The sequence below is a fragment of the Haliotis cracherodii genome, unplaced genomic scaffold (assembly GCF_022045235.1).
Source record: "Haliotis cracherodii isolate W230 unplaced genomic scaffold, xgHalCrac1.p SCAF_6, whole genome shotgun sequence".
In the NCBI taxonomy this organism is placed as follows: Eukaryota; Metazoa; Mollusca; class Gastropoda; order Lepetellida; family Haliotidae; genus Haliotis; species Haliotis cracherodii.
Genome location: NW_027266319.1, coordinates 12,087,590 through 12,105,595, shown reverse-complemented (window position 1 = coordinate 12,105,595; position 18,006 = coordinate 12,087,590). Strand labels below are relative to the sequence as shown.

Sequence of the window (18,006 nt, the reverse complement as noted above, 5' to 3'; positions counted from 1 at the left end):
AGATAAGACAGAAATCTTACTTTTCGGAATGGTGGTACACTTGGAAGCACTGCAAAATGGATGTGTGGAAATGAACATGTAAAAAGATCTACGTACTATAATTATCTTGAGTTACTGTCCTCAAATAGGTTTTATAAATGTGGTCTTATTCTTAAAGCTAATTAAGTTGGAGGTAATGTTAAACAGTTACACTTCAAGTTACAGAATGTTTCACCATCTGTTACAAAATGTTGATACACATATTAAATAAATTTCAAGTGGTGATATTCTAAAATATATCGAGTGTTTTCTTATAAAAGTGTTCAAGTATGCTAAAGGTGTAGGTAAACATGTGGCTGTACTTGGTGAATGTGGTAGATACGGTTGTTTTGCTGACTATCACAAGAGATTGTTGGTTGAAATTGTTGTCAGTGTCTAATAACAGATATATAATGTTATCTGCTATGTGGATCTTTACATCAATGTAATCGCGCAACGTGGGTTTCAAATGTAAAAAAGAGTTATGACCTTGAATGAATCACACGAGAAATTGGTGATAATATTATTTTAATTACACTTTGTACAGAGATTAAGAGCTGTATTCCATTTTTGGGTAAATCAAATAAACTACTAGTATGTCTGTATCCAGAATATAAATCACTTCTAGCATTTGAGTATTATCTATATACATTCACGGTTCGTGAATATATAGACGAATTTATTAAGAATTGGAGAACTGCCATTAATGATACATGTTTAAAGACGATGTGGTGTTGCTGGTGGGGTCCATGCAGGTAGCAACAGTACTGTAAGTCCCCATGGTTCCCAGTATGGTGATCTACCTTCAATTGCTGGCGATCTATAGTCCGTTTTATCACGTATTTCTATGTACAGTGCTGTCCATTTTATTTTAAATCGTTTTCTGTGATATGTCTAGTTATTTAACTGTCCTTCGTTAGCAGGATTTTATAATAGTCTCAATGTTTTTATTTTGTTTAACCCGTGATAGTCACAATATGGCTAAAATATTGCCGATATGACTTAAAATTGTAACTCACTGACTCACTTTAATTTGTGTAACTACCTTGTTCTGATCACGATATGGCTAAAATATTGCCGATGCGATGTACAGTTTTTACTCACTCACTCACTCATATTTCCAGCCATAAACAGGCATTGAATTCAGCAGATCGACAGAAAAAGAAAACAAGAAATATAATTGTACGGATAAAAACATATTATTGTATACTCACACGCAAAAGAAACGCAAGTTGCTTTAAGCTAATAGGTAACAAACACGGAACCATAAATTGATACGAGTTTTAGCATGTAGTGAAGCCTGATGGTGTTATCAATATTTTTGGTTGCATTTTGGAAGCCCCGAGTAAAAACGCAACATAAAAAACGAATCTCCAAAACGCACCATTTCAATGAATATGTGGGTATCATGCACCCATTTCTCGCGAAATCGGAAATGCACGAACTGTCACGAACTGTATTGGGTATAGAACTGTTGCCGATTCTTGGACCAACCACTCCTTGGTCAACAATGCCACGCCTTACTCAAATTCAGAAAAACCAGGCTATCGGACGTTTGGAAGCTGGAGAGTCTGTCGAAGATGTTGCCCGTCATTTCAACGTTAACATACCCACAATTTACCGTCTCCTGCATCGATACAATGCTACACAGACCACAGATGACCTTCCTCGGAGCGGTCGTCCTAGGGTCACCACACCTCGACATGATCGGCAGATTACCCGTCAACACCAGCGTCATCCGTTCCTAGCTGCAAGTGAAAGTGCTCGACAGACCATAGGAACACATAATCGACACATTAGCCGGGACACTGTGATCCGACGTATCCGTTCCAACAACCTCAGATGTCGCCGACCAGCACGTCGTCCTGTTCTCCAACCACGGCATCGACAAGCACGACTTCAGTGGGCACAGGGTCATCACAATTGGCGTCATCGTGAGTGGAGGCGTGTCATTTTCTCTGATGAAAATCGCTTTTGTGTCTCCCATGCAGACGGAAGAGTCAGAATTTGGCGGCGTTGAGGTGATCGTTTCCCTGAGAGAAACGTTGTGGAAAGGGATAAATGGGGTGGACCTAGCGTCATGATATGGGCAGGAATTAGACTTAATGCGAGACTTGGACCCATGTGACTTCTGAATGTTGGTCAAGGTCGGGGACACGGCGTCACTGCTCAGCGGTATATCGACCAAGTGATCAGACCCCACGTTGTTCCACTTTTTGCACAACATCAACAACACATTTTCCAGCAGGACAACGCTCGTCCCCATTTTGCCAGAGCTACCATGACCTTTCTGCAAAAACACAACATCCGTGTCCTACTGTGACCAGCCCTCAGCCCTCATCTGAACCCCATGGAACACTTTTGGGATGAGGTTCAAAGGCATCTGCACAATATGCGCCCAGTCCCTACAACTGCCGATGAACTACGCACAGCTGCTCTGGATGTGTGCAGGAGGATCCCTAGGGCCTTCACAAATCGTCTGATCCACTCAATGTACAGGAGATGTGTGGCAGTGATCAATGCTAATGGTGGTCACACCATGTTTTTACTGACGTTTTGGGTATTGACCCGAAACTGTGTAAGCCCTTAACATTTGAAAAAACCCAATTATGTCATCTGTCTTTTAATCCATTAAACTGTCTTCAGTCAAATTTTTGTCAATCTTGCCCTCATAGTATTTCTTGTCTTTACTGTTGAAAATAAATAACATGTATACTGCATACTTGACTTGCGTTTCTTTTGCGTGTGAGTATATATTATTCCCAAAATTCCCTTGGAAACCTTTTTTTCAAGTTGACCCTCCGAAACCTTATCAATTTTAAAGGGAGACTGCGATCTATGGCCTAGAACTCATATCAGTCAAGCTTCAGCCTTTGTAATTAGTGGCATGAATGAAACAAAAGAAATTGTCTGTGTTAAAGTGGGGCTGCTAGACTACAAAAGAAAACTTTGAGGCCGATAATCAAAGCAGTGTTTGAAGGAATTGAAATTTGCCAGAACTGCCAATAAGCCCAACCCTCGTCCCTGTATAAGTGTTTTAGCGCCTATGTAGCCAGCACATGATATCAAACAAATTTGGATCAAAGGTGAAAATTGGAATTGTGATCAGAAGAATGCTCTATGCACAAATAGGCCTCGTCTTGATCGATCCTTTTTACTGACTCGATGGCAGCGGCAAAATTGAGTTTGGGGCAACTGGATCGAAAAGTGAAAGTTTGCATGACATCTAGAGTATAGGCAATTATCTCAATTCTAAATATACTAGAATATCATGTGATTTTGTATGTATCCCAGCCGACACGGATGGTAATGAAATAGTAAATAAGCGTGCCAGTCTTGTCACTGTTTGACAAATAATGTTATTTTATTTTTCGGAATTCAAACCATGTCAAAAGGATTTTCATCATGCTTGGTTGGTTGGTTGGTTTGGTCAGCAATATTGCAGCTATATGACGGCGGTCTGTAAATAATCGAGTCTGGACCAGATAATTCAGTGATTAATATCATGAGCATCGATCCACGCAATTGGGATCGATGACATGTATCAACCAAGTCATCGAGCCTGACTACCCGATCCCGTCAGTCGCCTTTTACGACAAGCATAGTCGCCTTTTACAGCAAGTATGGGTTGCTGAAGACAATATTTGTTCAGGTTTAGCAAGAGATTTGTGCCCATGTTTATCATATGCCAATATATTTCACTCCTCTTTGTAGATGGATCAGGAGAGTTGTCATTGGGTACGTGATGGTTAGACCAGCGAAGCTGAGGTGCAGTAAGTGTACTTGGCTGCCTATTAGGATCACCCACACATCCTTCGCTGAACGATTGTATAGGATTCCCTTGGTGGCCAACACTATCCATCGTTTCATTACTACTCTTTATAGGTCTTACATTCTCCACGGCGGGTGCAATGGGTGCATGTGACGTGAGATAGTAAGGTGGACATTCTTGGTGATGATTAGCTATTAAATATGATAAGATTTAAAAAGGCAACATTTCAACAACAACAAAAAATAATTATTTTTTTTTTTTACACAATTATCATAAAACATTCCTAAGATATCCCACTTCTGACACCAAAAACTGTGATGGATCTTGGGGTTTCAATTAACTGGACATGGTATCACAGTTTGCATGTTCAAATAAACACAGAACAGGATATCATTGTCAACAATAACACTATCAATTTATTTACACGAATCAACAACTCAAACTAGCAAGTATATCTATTAATAAGGATATATATATTAAATTATTCAATAAATATACAATATAGGAGCTAAATCAGTGACAAAGATAAGTGTGTGGCAGTGTGGTAAGCTACTGACATACTCACAATATCAAGCGACTACATTCATTCACAGCTGATCTCAATCTAACGGGATCTTAAACGTAAAAAACAACCACAACGCCACAACCAGCTGATCGTCTCTAACAGTAAACAAACTGTGACGTCACAGCTGGTCATCGAACGAATATGTACTGTGTTATCATTTTATACCACAAAGCATACGACTAATATAACAACTTAACAAACTGACAGAAGTTAAGGAACTTAAAATACATCACTTTTTGCAATAATTGTAATGTAACCGAGGGAACACAAATATCGATGATATCATGATTCAAAATGGCGCGGCCTAGTAACCTGGCATGTCGCTCTGTGCAGTCAGTTATCGGAATACAAACTGAAGGTAATTTACGGCAAACTAAACATAGTTTCTACATCTGTTATGTTATTACTGACGTAAACACAAATGTTATACACAAATGAACTTATTACTGAAGATAAACGATGAACGAAAACAGGACAATGCTGCGCACGATAATGTTAACTCTTGAACCTAGCCTGAGATTTATCGACAGGTTAATCTCATCTCATCTCATCTGTCAAGATGATTGTGGTTTATCTACTAGCATACAGAAACGAAGTGTCTCTAAAAACAACACATGTGCCAATTTGGAGGAATCAACGAGCATTTGTATGGTGTTGACAAACTAATGATCAGAATCAGGGCAAATCTGGCAATCAAAGATCAGTAAGTTGATCCTTGAATGTACTGGGGATGGAACATTGCATATCGAAATGTGGCGCTGGATCACTTGGACATCCTGCTCCCTAATCTAAAGTATCCCAAAATATACAAAACATTGAAATTAACCGTTTCTTGTGTAAATGAAAGTCGATTAAATGTACCTCAAACGTTGTGAATGGTAGACCCCAAAGGGTGGAACTGCTGGTATATTGCTTATAATGAAGAGAATGTTGACTAATGGGAAGTTGAAGTCATCCCTCTTCTTAAGGTAACGCTGTTTCACTGGTCTCATCTATTTCTAATTCAGGCGAGTAGATTTATCTCAGTAAATTCGCTATTTGACAATTATTGAAACGCACAAAATTCGATGTATCAAACGTTTACGGTAAACTTCTTGGCCACATTCCCTTGAGTTGATTTTGCCAATCCGAGCAGAAATTAAGATTAATATGAACAAAGAAACAGATAATCAAGAAGGGGAGCACAATTGGTGCCTAAAGGGATGCTTACCTCTTGCCTAAACGTCTTATCACCACATTGCACATGGAAATGTTTTATCAGTAACCTTCAGATGAAGATACACACATAAAATACGTCTCATCCTTCTGGTCTGACTATTACTGTCTAACACTGAGTTTTCTTACGAACTGCGGAAGCAATGACAGCAATGATTCCCTTGTTTGGTAGTCAAACAGTTTATATTCTGGCATATCAGTGATGGTGTCCATCAAAGAGAGACGCAGATGAAAAATATCAGATTAACAAGAATTGTGAGTGTGAAGAACGTTCCAAATGCCACCTTGTTACATTTGGTGATTATCGCATCCTTCATGTCTAACTTCTTGTTTGCTTTGTCTTTGTCTTTGTCTTTCACATCTGATTGGTATGGAGCTACATCGTCATTCTTAACCCGTGGTTCAGTCGTCCCAACTTTGCTGTCTGATCCCCAAGCAATTGGCAGCCATCTTGGACTAGCCATGCCCCTTTGAAGATGAGTGTGTAATATCAGCATGAAGATTGTGACAAGGCACGTGAGCGTGCTGATTAACACGAGCAGGGTGACATAGACACTGAAGAAACACAGGTGGTCGGAGTTTGCTGGTAGGTAGGAGTTGATGAGTGTGAGGAACATGGCATATGACAACAGGATGGAGACACACAGGGACATCTTCTCACCACTTTCCTCGGGCAGCAGGAAGGCAAAGGTGTTGAGAAAGGACAGGAACACAACGGGCAGGATATTGTTGAGGATGTAGAACATAGGTCGTCTCTGTAGGACCAGGGTCACTTCTATCCATTCATTACTGGCATTGTAAATCTTGAATTTCTGCAACGCTATTGATGCACTGAGAAGGTGAAATTCTCCGTTTTGGTTGTATTTTTCCAGATTTAAATACGTGTTTGCTACCTGAAGATATTCCTTAGTTACAGGGGCATAGAATGTTTGCAAGTGAAAAGTGCATGACTGACGATCGAAAGGAAACTGTTGTATATTCACCTTGCATCCTATGTCAAACCTACCTGTGTAGGAATATATAACTGTACCATCCTTATTGACAAGCACAGAATCCGTTTCATCATAAAGATACCTCAGGTCTGTCACAGAGTCAAGATTCATTATGGTTGGTGACCATACATCCACCAAGGGCATAGCCACTGTATCGGGAATGCCGTCTGTCATGTCCCACACCAAAAGCTGGTCCTGCCAGACCATTATAACCCATGCTTTAAAACTGAGCACTTCCTGTTTTTCATCCAGAGATAATATTGTGGACAATCCCAAACTGACATACACAATCGTCTTGGAACCATCTAATACGGGGCGGATCTTGGGGTCATAGTTCAAGGTGAGATTGGCCAGGAATTCTTTCTCTTTATATGAAACAGAGCCAATTGTCAGGTGACAGAGAAGAAGGATAAAGAAACATCTGCAGAAATCAAACATCATTTCGTAAACTATATCACCGTGGTTAATGTTTTGCAAGAAACAGCACAACCGCAATGAAAACGGCCACACGCAGATACTGAAGATTAGCAATGATTCATGACGTTATATAGGTATTGTTCGTATCCAGGAGAAACGTGCCAAAGCGAGGATCAATTAGTCATTAACTGACTTGGTGTTCTCCATCACAACTGAAATAGCTTTGTCAATGTTATGTTGCGTCCCCACATTACTGTAATTGTAATTATCAAGTCAGTGTTTTGACATAGTATTATAACCATAACATTAAATGACGCACATTCAGTAGAGCATTGAATGTTGTCCTTGAGTGGATGACGTACACGTATACTAACGTCTGATTTTGATGTTATCCAGTAATAAAGTTAAATCTTTCAAAACTACTCATATAAAGAATGTTCTGAAATATTATGGCTTACCATAATGTTATTTGTAGGATACAACGTCATCAGCATCACATCTTTGAGATGTACTGATTACGTTATAACACATGGAGAATGTCCAATGTTTTCAGTTTGTCCCGTTCATTACAGGAATCGTACAGTGTAATTGAGGGTATTGGATTTACGCCGTTTTTAGCCATATACCAGCCAAGACACAACATTGGACACCTGAAATTGATTTCTTGCATTTGTGTTTTCTGCAGGTTATCACAATGGCAGGGTACTTCCTTTGAAAAAGGGAGACCCCGAGTAGCGAAAAGAGCACTCCATTTTCACATGCCATTTAGATGCTACAACTACTGAACAACACAAGTGCCACAGTAACGTTTGCATAGTCAAAAAATAACATTCATTTATGACCGATAAAATAGCAGAGAACATTTACTCCAAGTCTAGTGTAATGAACCTCCGGTAGAATAAAATGAAACGGCTCAAGTTGACTTGTCAGTATTCACAGGAAATAATTCATGATGTTAGAAGTTAAAGGGTTGCTAAATGATTAAAATGCAGAATATACTGGCTCCGAAAGCGATGGATTTCAGTGTGGATGGTATGATTGCATGGAAGAAATTCAAGCAAGAGCATCTGGCAACCTGACAATGGACCGCAAACAGCGCTGCTAACTCTGATTGGCGATGAAGGTTGGTTGGTTATTTGTTGTTTAACACCGCACTCGGCAATATTCCAGCTATTTGACGACAGTTTGTAAAATATCGTGTCTGGACCAGACAATCCAGTGATTGACATCATGAGCATCAATCCACTCAATGGGGAAAGGATAACATGCATCAACCATGTCAGCGAGCCTGACCACCCGATCCCGTTAGTCGCCTCATATGACAAGTAATATAGACCTGAAATTAAAATAGGCAGTTAGATAATTAAAGGGAAGTTAAATCATTAAGTCATTAATTGTAATATGTATTTGGATAATTAAGAGGAAATTATAACAGTATGTCATAGAAATAAGAGGGAATGTATACCAGATATCATGACAAGCATTGGCAACATTCTTGAGTAGGTACCATCCTTGAGTAGATATACAGCCCTTCAAGGTGAGAGCAGCACTACGCCACGAGAGCAAGGGGTTCTATCAGGTATCATGGCAAGGTAATAAGGTTAGAAATAACATCCGCGCTACCAGAAATAGAGGAATAATAATAAGAGACCAACCAACAGATAAAAAAATATATGGTATTAGGGAAGAGAGTTCAGATTCCTGGAAATTGGTGTTCGTCTTACGAAAGACCTAATAAGGATTCTGGTAAAGAACTGCGGGTAGGTTGGAATGGTCTGTTGAAGGGGTTCTGGTTGCAGACCAATGAGAACTCTTGTGATGTAGGAACCGGGTTTTAGGGGAATGTCAGGCCCCAAGTCGGGGTTCTGGTGTGCGCCCACTCTTGTCTGACAGTCACTAAAGTCGTACTCGGAAACAATCTTAAGCCACCAGCATTTTGACTGGGACTGAAGCCTTGCGGCCGGAGTCTCTTGATTGAGTGACAAATAGAGTGGGTTGACCGGCAACACAAAGAGAATAAAAGCTGTTAAACGAAGAACATCCTTTGTGATTGCTGAAGGAACTACGGTAAATTAAGATCCAAGGTCCCTCGGGTACTGACATTGTACCTCTCGCTCATCCCAAGTCATCAGGACCGAAGTATGAGGGTAATACCGAAGTTCAGGCAAATTACCATCCAATTACTACTATATAACATCTTAAAACGACTTGATCACTTCTATACCGGGTCATCTTGCTTAACATTGATACTATTTTTTAGTAACAAGAAATAAGCGCTACGGGCATACAGTCTACGATTGTGGCTTCGCTCATGAAAACTCTGTATAGATGAGGATGGCCTTAATGCGGTCTTTTTTTATTAAGGATGAGATTTGTTTCTCAAGCAGATGAAGGCTGAGTTGTTTATTTACCCAGAATTATGGACTGCGTGTCCCCCCTCCCCCTAGAAATCAAATGGTCCACCCCTAAAACGATTTCAAACATGTAAATGTACAGGGTTGCGGACGACATACCTCTTGAAAAAGTCGAGATGACGACATTTCTTTGCTTTCTCTTGTTAATGTGCCACTTACCGTTTGAGCCTTTCTTCAGTGGGCATTTTAACACCAAATAGCGATGTGCCTTCACTTGTTACTTTCCGCGTTTAAGTACTGTAATACACAGTTGTAAAGTATCCTTATTTAAATGTCATACAATTATGTGTAGGATTACCATACATTTGACAATGGTAAGTGTGCAAACCAAAAAAAGGAAAAGAAACTGGGTGCATGAAAAACAGAAATTGGTATTTTGGTAACAGCAATAACATAAATAAACATTGCAGAGAAATTTGAAACATGAAGAGAACAAAGTGAGTGAGTGAGTTGGGTTTAACGCCGCTTTTAACATTATTCCAGTTATATCGCAGTGTGTCAGCTTAATGTGGGAGACGTTTACCATTTCGTTGAAACCCACGAGCACGGGTATGGTGCTGACAAACCCGGTATTCGAACCCACAATCATAGGTTTCTGGCGTGCCCAAGGGACGCAACTCTGCACAGAGAATCGCGGCGCCTTAGACGACTGGGCCACCCGTGCCCCCGAAAGAGAACATAAATTATCACCCACTTACATCATTTCACTACCAACTATAGAGCTTATAATAGACCCAACTCTGAAACCATCTGTAAGAGGAGACTAACGGGATTGGGTGGTCAGGCTCACTGTCTTGTTTGATGCATGTCATCGTATCCTAATTGCGTGGATCGATGCTCATGATGTCAATAAACTGGATTGTCTGGTCCAGACTCGATTATTTACAGACCGCCGTCATTTAGCTGGAATATTGCTGAGTGTGGCGTTAAACAACAGACAAACAAACAAACAAACAAAAACGTGACCTTGTTGATAAAGCGTCTGACCAGAGAAGCAGAAGGTTGGTGTTTCAATCCATTGGCCACGTCATACCAAACGACGTTAAAAGATGGCACTTGTTGTTACTGTGCCTTGTGCTCTACATTGAGGGAATAAAACAAGGAATAATTAATGCTTCCAGTAGAAATATTCCCGCAGGATATCACACATACGCCTGTGATATCAAGTGAAAACCCGTTAAATCAGACGGTAACGTTCCGAATGAATCGTTCGAACTAACAGATGATAGGTGCCGAGTAATGTTCATCTGTATATATGTGGACTTTCCTGACAGTAATATGGGTTTCCCGATTCAGCAGCTATCATAAACTATCAAACACAATTTGTCAATAGAATAACAACAACAAGAACATAATGAAAAGCATATTTATTCTTAATCACAATTGAAGTGAATCAGTAAAATTTAAAACTTGGTAACAAACACACAAGTAAAATACTCTAAATGACTCCACCATCGAAGCAATCGTCAATTGACTATCCATCAGCTATCATAAACTGTCAAAAACAACAACAACAGAATAACAACATCATCACTGAGTAACTTACAAGGTTAAATACATTAGTTACATTAGAACTGGGTAACAAAGACACAAATAAAAAATGTAATTAGGTGACTGAACGATTGAAGTATACTCTTGAAAATGATAAATGCAAAGCCAGATTTGTGTGTGTCGGGAAAATACATTTATACGAGGAACTGTACAAGGTATTGAGGGAAAATTGTAGAGAGAACACTTGGTTGGTTGGTTTGTTGTTTAACGCCGCACTCAGCAATATTCCAACTATATGACGGCGGTCTGTAAATAATCGAGTCTGGAACAGACAATCCAGTGATTAATATCACGAGCATCCATCCACGCCTTTGGGATCGATGACATGCATCAACCGAGTCATCGAGCCCGACCACCCGATCCCGTTAGTCGCCTTTTACGACAAGCACAGTCACCTTTTACGTCAAGCAAGGGTTGCTGAAGACCTATTCTAGCCCGGATCTTCACGGGTCGAGAACACTTCGTGATTGTAGTCATCTCAGTTATCGGTACAGGAAATGTCCAGGGTGAAGGTCAACTACCTTCAATAACGTGTATGTCCCCGGTTGGAATCGATAGCGGCCTGACATCTCCTGCCCATGGAAGAGACGAGTATGCGAATCACATCCTGGGCGATGGTAGCCAACTCGGCCTGCAACGCTAAAGCTAACTGCTGCAACGTCTAGGGTTGTTGTTGAAGTCGGCATAGCCGTCTATCCAATTCATCCCACAGGTGCTCTATCGGGTTCAAATCCGGGGATCAGGAGGGCCAGGGGAGAACATAAACGTTGTTGTTGTGTAGCCCTGGCTATGGACCAAACATGTCCTGCCATGATGAGAGAATTCTGCCCACATTATGACGCTACCCCCACCAAACCTGTCCACTTCCTGTACGCAGCTTCCGGCGTAACGTTCTCCCCGACGTCTATAGACCCGTGCTCTTCCATCCCCTCGACGGTGGAGAAATCTTGATTCGTCACTGAACCAGACATCTCTCCATTGCAGTTGAGGCCATATCGTGTGTTGACGACACCAATGCAGTCGTTGTTGACAGTGGTGTCGACTGAATATGACACGTCGAACAGGACGTCTTGCTCGTAGACCTGCTGCTCTTAAACGGTACCGTACGGTCTGGTCGGAGATTCTGCGCAGTCCGGGTATTTGGGATGCAGTTGAGGTCGCTGTGGTCGTCCTTTAGCGCAGTCAGATGTAACGATCTTGAGCGGGGGTGGTTACTCTTGGTCGTCCCGACCTTGGCCGATCACGTGTTGACCCATGTTGTTAAAACCGATCTCATAGCCTTGTTCATTGAAAACCCTGGCTGCAACTGATCTGGATTCCCCTGCCTGCACCAAAGACGTTGTTTCTTTGCACTTCTGTTAATCTTGGCATGTTGTAAAAGTGTCACTGTACGACTGACGCAGATGCTAGGCAAAAAATAATCCTGCATTTTAATAGTGCTGCTGCACTTGCAGGACGTGCAGCTCCATGGCCCTTTTATTAATGCACTGGGTGCGTTTTTCCGAATCGTACGTGTTTCACGACTAATGGTTTGCATGTCCTTGTTATGATCATTTTGATCTAGGAAATTTGTCACTGACACTAAACACATTAAACATCTTCATTTTGCCCCTCTTGGTCCGCTTATTTTGCTTTTATGACCCAAACTATCAATTTTGCGTTTCTTTTTTTGGAGAGTATAATTTATAAACTGACTGAATACAATTCAAATGGAAGTTCGTCATTGGTCTCTATCCCCACCTGATCAGTAATACTTACCTCGTATGTTATACTGTGTGTTATTCCCCGGCTGAATGTAGGATTATAATAATCATCACCCGAATATCATGCCAGCCTTCCCTACTGTGAAGTTAGGATGAACGAATGCAAATAAACGTGGCAAAAACTCTTTCCATTCTAAAGATATCAAACGCAAGTCAATTGTTCACACCAAAAGGTCACAATATGGCATCTCCTATTATATTGTGACTGATGCCCCAAAACACACACAAGATATGTCAAAATATACATCTACCAACCAATCGAATATATTCTTTTTCCCGGTTGTCTCCAGGAGCCTACAAGCTAAAAGTAAAAGTAGTAAAAGTTAGTTTTCTTAGCCCTCACAGTTCATATTAAGCCATATCAGTGAATGATGTTCTTCATAGAGATACGCTGATGAAATATATCAGGTTAATGAGAATTGTGAGTGTGAAGAAAGTCCCAAATGCTACCTTGTTACACCTGGTCATTATCAAATCCTTCATGTCTGTCGTCTTGTTTGCTTTCTCCTTATCATCTGATTGGTTTGGAGCCACGTCTTCAATCTCAACCCGTGGTTCAGTGGTCCCAACTTTGCTGTCTGATCCCCAAGCTAGTGGCAGCCATCTTGGACAAACTTTGCCCCTTTGAAGACGAGTGTTAAGTACGAACATGAAGATTGTGACAAGGCACGTGAGCGTACTGATTAACACGAGCAGGGTGACATAGACACTAAAGAAACACAGGTGGTCGGAGTTTGCTGGTAGGTAGGAGTTGATGAGGGTGAGGAACATGGCATATGACAACAGGATGGAGACACACAAGGATATCTTCTCTCCGCTCTCCTCGGGCAACAGGAAGGCGAAGGTGTTGAGAAAGGACAGGAACACAACAGGCAGGATGTTGTTTAGGATGTAGAACATAGTTCGTCTCTGCAGGACTAAGGTCACTTCAATCCAGTCACTGCTCACACCGAGAGTCTTGTATTCCCGTAGTGCCATTGATGCACTGAGAAGGTGAAATTCTCCGCTTTCCTTATATGTTTCTAGATTTAAATGCTTGTCTTGTACTTGAAGATATTCCTTAGTTACAGGGGCATAGAATGTTTGCAAGTGAAAAGTACATGACTGAGGATCAAAAGGAAACTGTTGGATATTCACCTTGCATCCAATGTCAAACCTACCTGTGTAGGAATACATAACTGTTCCATCCCGAAAGACAAGCACAGTATCCGTATTATCTTTCAAATACCTCAAGTTTGTCACAGAGTTAAGATTCATAATGGTTGGTGACCATACATCAACCAAGGGTATAGCCACTGTATCGGGAATGCCATCTGTCATGTTCCACACCAAAAGTTGGTCCTTCCATGTCATTAAAACCCATGCTTTAAAGCTGAGCACTTCCTGTTTTTCATCCAGAGATAAAATTGTGGACAATCCCATTGTGATACCCACCATCGTATTGGAACCATCTAACACGGGACGGATCTTGGGGTCATAGTTCAAGGTGAGATTGTCCAGAAAATCTTTCTCTTTGTAAGAAACAGAGCCAATTGTCAGGTGACAGAGAAGAAGGATAAGGACACATCTGTGCAAGTCAAACATTTCCAAGACTATGTCAGGGTGGTTAACGTCGAATAAGAAACAGCACAACTGCAATGGAAACGGCCACACGCTGAGACTCAATATTAGAAATGATGTATAGTATTACAAAGGTATTGTTCGTATCCAAGAGAAACCGTTTAGTCATTATCTGAATTTCACAATCACCATCTGAATAGCTTTGTCAATATGATGATGCGCCCCAACATAACACTTGAATGTCATTACACTATCGATGTTCGGACATTGTATATGTAAATAAAAGCAACAAAACTTCTCTGCTTAAAGCAGAGTGGTTTGTACGATTGTAAGACATGAATACAATCACGTTATGTTATAATTATGTCATCTTATTGCATGGAACACATTTGTTAACGCTTTGAATATTCATGTGAGTGTATGTTGAACCATCATTGTTATTTGCTAAAGCAATAATGAATTTAGCTTTTACAAAACTACTTCTAATAACCATGTTTAATCGTATATGTTAGGAGTGAGTGAGTGAACATTTGAAAAACCTGCCAACAAATGACAGTAAAATAACTAGACTTCTCACAGAAAAAGATATCAAACTAGTATGGAATCATAAAAAAAGGATGGCACTATACGTTACAATACAAGATAAAAACGGGCTCTAGATCGCCAGCAACTGAAGGTAGACCACCATTCTGAGGACCATGGGGTTTTGGTTTGGTTTGGTTGTTATTTAACGCCGCACTCAGCAATATTCCAGCTATATGACGGCGGTCTGTAAATAATCGAGTCTGGACCAGACAATCCAGTGATTTACATCATGAACATCGATCCACGCAATTGGGATCGATAACATGCATCAACCAAGTCAGCGAGCCTGACCACCCGATCCCGTTAGTCGCCTTTTACGGCAAGCATGGGTTGCTGAAGACCTATTCTACCCCGGATCTTCACGGGTCGGGGGGACCATGGGGACTTACAGTACCTTTGCAACCTGCATGGAACCCAGCAGGATTTACATCATTCGTTCAGCACCTGGCGATTGTACGCAAAGTTAGCAACAAATAAAATTACAAATATTCTACGTTTAAAGGAGTAATAAGCAGAAATATTCTTTGAATGACATGGACTTACGATATCCTCTCAGGGGGACAATTATTTTTCACTACGTCAACCCCCTTTTGAGGATACAGTCAGTAACAAACTCAGATATAAATTCATTCTACCAATTTTAAAAGATCATTTATTTTATACAAGACATTATCAAAAATTATTATACAATTCTATTTCTTTTAAAAACCCAATAATTAAAAGAGAAGTAATATTATTAAAAAGATCTTTGAGAGATGATGATGTGAAATAGTTATCCCTTGTGATGGCAAAATCAATACAGTCAAGCAGGACATGCTTGACCGTGATTTTCTCTCATCACAAGGGATACAAAATGGACGATCTGCACCTTTCAATAAATATTCGTGAGTATATCTACTATAGCCAATACGACATAGTCGTAAAATTACCTCTTCAAGTCTGGACTGACAACCCAAGTAGGTGTAACCGATATTTGGTTTAATTTCATGTAATTTGTTGATACCTACTTGGGTGTCCCATTTCTGTTGCATAAGATCTCGGATGTAGCATCTGATCACAGGTTTATAATCACTGTATGGAATTAAAAGTGGTGTCACGGATGTGTAAAGAGGTGCTTTTGCAGACGCATCGATCATTGTGTTACCAATGACTCCAACATGGCTGGGTAACCAACGAAAGACGATGTCGTATTGGCCAGTAGCAAGATCATTATATAATTCAAGGATTTCGATTAAAAGTGGATGTTTGCAAGACTGATTTTGTATTGTCTGAAGACAGGATAAAGAATCTGAAACTATAATAAATTGTTTATGTTTCGATTGTTTACAAATGTACTCTAGTGTTGTTGATATAGTATGTGATTCAGCTGTAAAAATGGAACAATTATCCGGTAGTCTTGACGAAATAGTCCTGGATCCAATGAAGGTGGCACTGGCAACTGCGGCACCATCCTTGGATCCATCTGTAAATATAGATTTGTAAGCATCATATGTGCTTCGTAATTCATTGTATTGTTGTTGATAAATTAGTTGATTTGTATCAGATTTCTTTAGTTTAATTAATGTTGTATCCACTACTGGCTTTACCAACTGCCATGGTGGTGAAGACAGGAGTTTGGCTGGGGCTATATTTTCAAGATTAATTTGAGAAGCAGAAATATGAGATTGTATTCTGATTCCTAGGGGTGAAGTAAGAGATGTATTTTTGTTCTTTATATGGAGGATTAAAAACACATTCGTAGGCTGGATTAGAATGATCAGAATGCAGCTTAGAAATATACTGTAAAGATGATTTAATGCAACGTTGTTTTTAGCGATGGGTCATCAGCTTCCACATACAGGCTATTAAGAGGGAATGTTCTGAAGGCTCCGAGGCAAAGCCTGATGAATACTATCTAATACTTTTAAATTACTTTTACAGAGTCCCCCATAGATGATGAAGCCATAATCCAGTTTAGAGCGTATAAGTGAGTGCCCTGTACACTTTGAACTTGAAACGACTTTCAGAAGGTCAAGTGCCTTCAGGCATTTATTTTTCAAATGTTTTATGTGTGGTAAAAAGGTTAAATGGAGATAAACAATAATACCCAAGAACCTCTTTTACACCTTTAATAGGAGTGCTTTCTAAAACCAAATCAGGGTCTTTATAAGGTTTGTATTTTCTGCAAAATTGTATACAATTATATATTGTCGTCAGTATCAGATCACAGCGTTTTAATCATCAGTGATTGTATAGCAGAGCGATTTTGCATCAAGTATTAAAGGTTTCGTTGTATTATCAGAAACATCCTTACTTATTGGTGTCATTGGGTAATGGGGTTGTATATTGTTTCGTGGTGGCATGAGTGACACAGTCGTCTAAGGCGCCGGTATTCGCTGTGTCGAGTTGCTTTCCATGGACACACCAGAAATATATGATTGTGGGTTTGAATCATGGATTAGGTTTCTAGGTCTGTCAGCATCATCCCCATGTTCGTGGATTTCACCAAAGTGGTAAACGTCTTCGACCATTACCACAGCAGGCACATAGTTATGTCACACAAATTCTGTTAAAGTAGCGTCACAACTCACTTAATTGTTTCTTGAAACTGAAATATAAAGTATACAGGTCTGAAGCAATATAAAAATGATGTTGTGTTGGTGGTAGTGTTTTGCAGTTGTTTTGCAGTTGTATTGCAGTTGTAATGTCAACTATGTTGACATTCAGGTCTAGTACATTCGTGAGGTATTTCAACTCGTAGTTTTTATCGCCTGTGGAAACTTATTCTGGTTTAGTAAAACTAAATATTGGCTTGTTCTGGATTAGGTGTTAAAAGTTTTTATCATGTGACTGTTTTCTATTTAGCTTGGTGAAACTCATTAAGTGACCATGTAGGCTCTTTGAACTGCATGTCACAGGAGGAAAGGTTATTTTTCATTTTGGAGATTAAATTGTATTTTATAAAAGCGACTAAATCCTTTCCATATTCATAAGAAAAAATTCTGTCAAAAACATAGTCGACTGTGAGAGAATCCGACTACTAGTATGTGGTGTACATGTGTTCATGAATCACTATGAATTTGTGAGGATACCAGTTGTTCGCGAATAGGTAAGCATACTGTTGTCGCTGGCAACCGTCACAAACACCTGAAAAGGCAAGTCAATTGTTCACCGG

The 18,006-nt window shown here is 40.1% G+C and overlaps 1 protein-coding gene across 1 annotated transcript; it reads right to left on the bottom strand.

Moving 5' to 3' along the window:
- Positions 1 to 5,782: 5,782 nt before the first annotated feature.
- On the bottom strand, positions 5,783 to 13,685 carry LOC139446246 (uncharacterized). Its single transcript, XM_071227597.1, has 4 exons — positions 13,158 to 13,685; positions 12,160 to 12,269; positions 6,849 to 6,983; positions 5,783 to 6,401 (listed from the first exon to the last, which is right to left on the bottom strand). Exons 1-4 carry the CDS (start codon positions 13,683 to 13,685, stop codon positions 5,783 to 5,785), a joined length of 1,392 nt encoding a protein of 463 aa, XP_071083698.1.
- Positions 13,686 to 18,006: the final 4,321 nt, after the last annotated feature.

Coding starts and splice junctions, on each gene's coding strand:
- LOC139446246 (XM_071227597.1), bottom strand. CDS start 13,685: ATGGCACTACGGGAATACAAGACTCTCGGTGTGAGCAGTGACTGGATT. Junction 12,270..13,157: donor TAATGACCAGGTGTAACAAG/GTAGCATTTGGG, acceptor TCTTTGGTGCAG/GCAGGGGAATCCAGATCAGT. Junction 6,402..6,848: donor GATGGTTCCAAGACGATTGT/GTATGTCAGTTT, acceptor TCACCTTCTCAG/TGCATCAATAGCGTTGCAGA.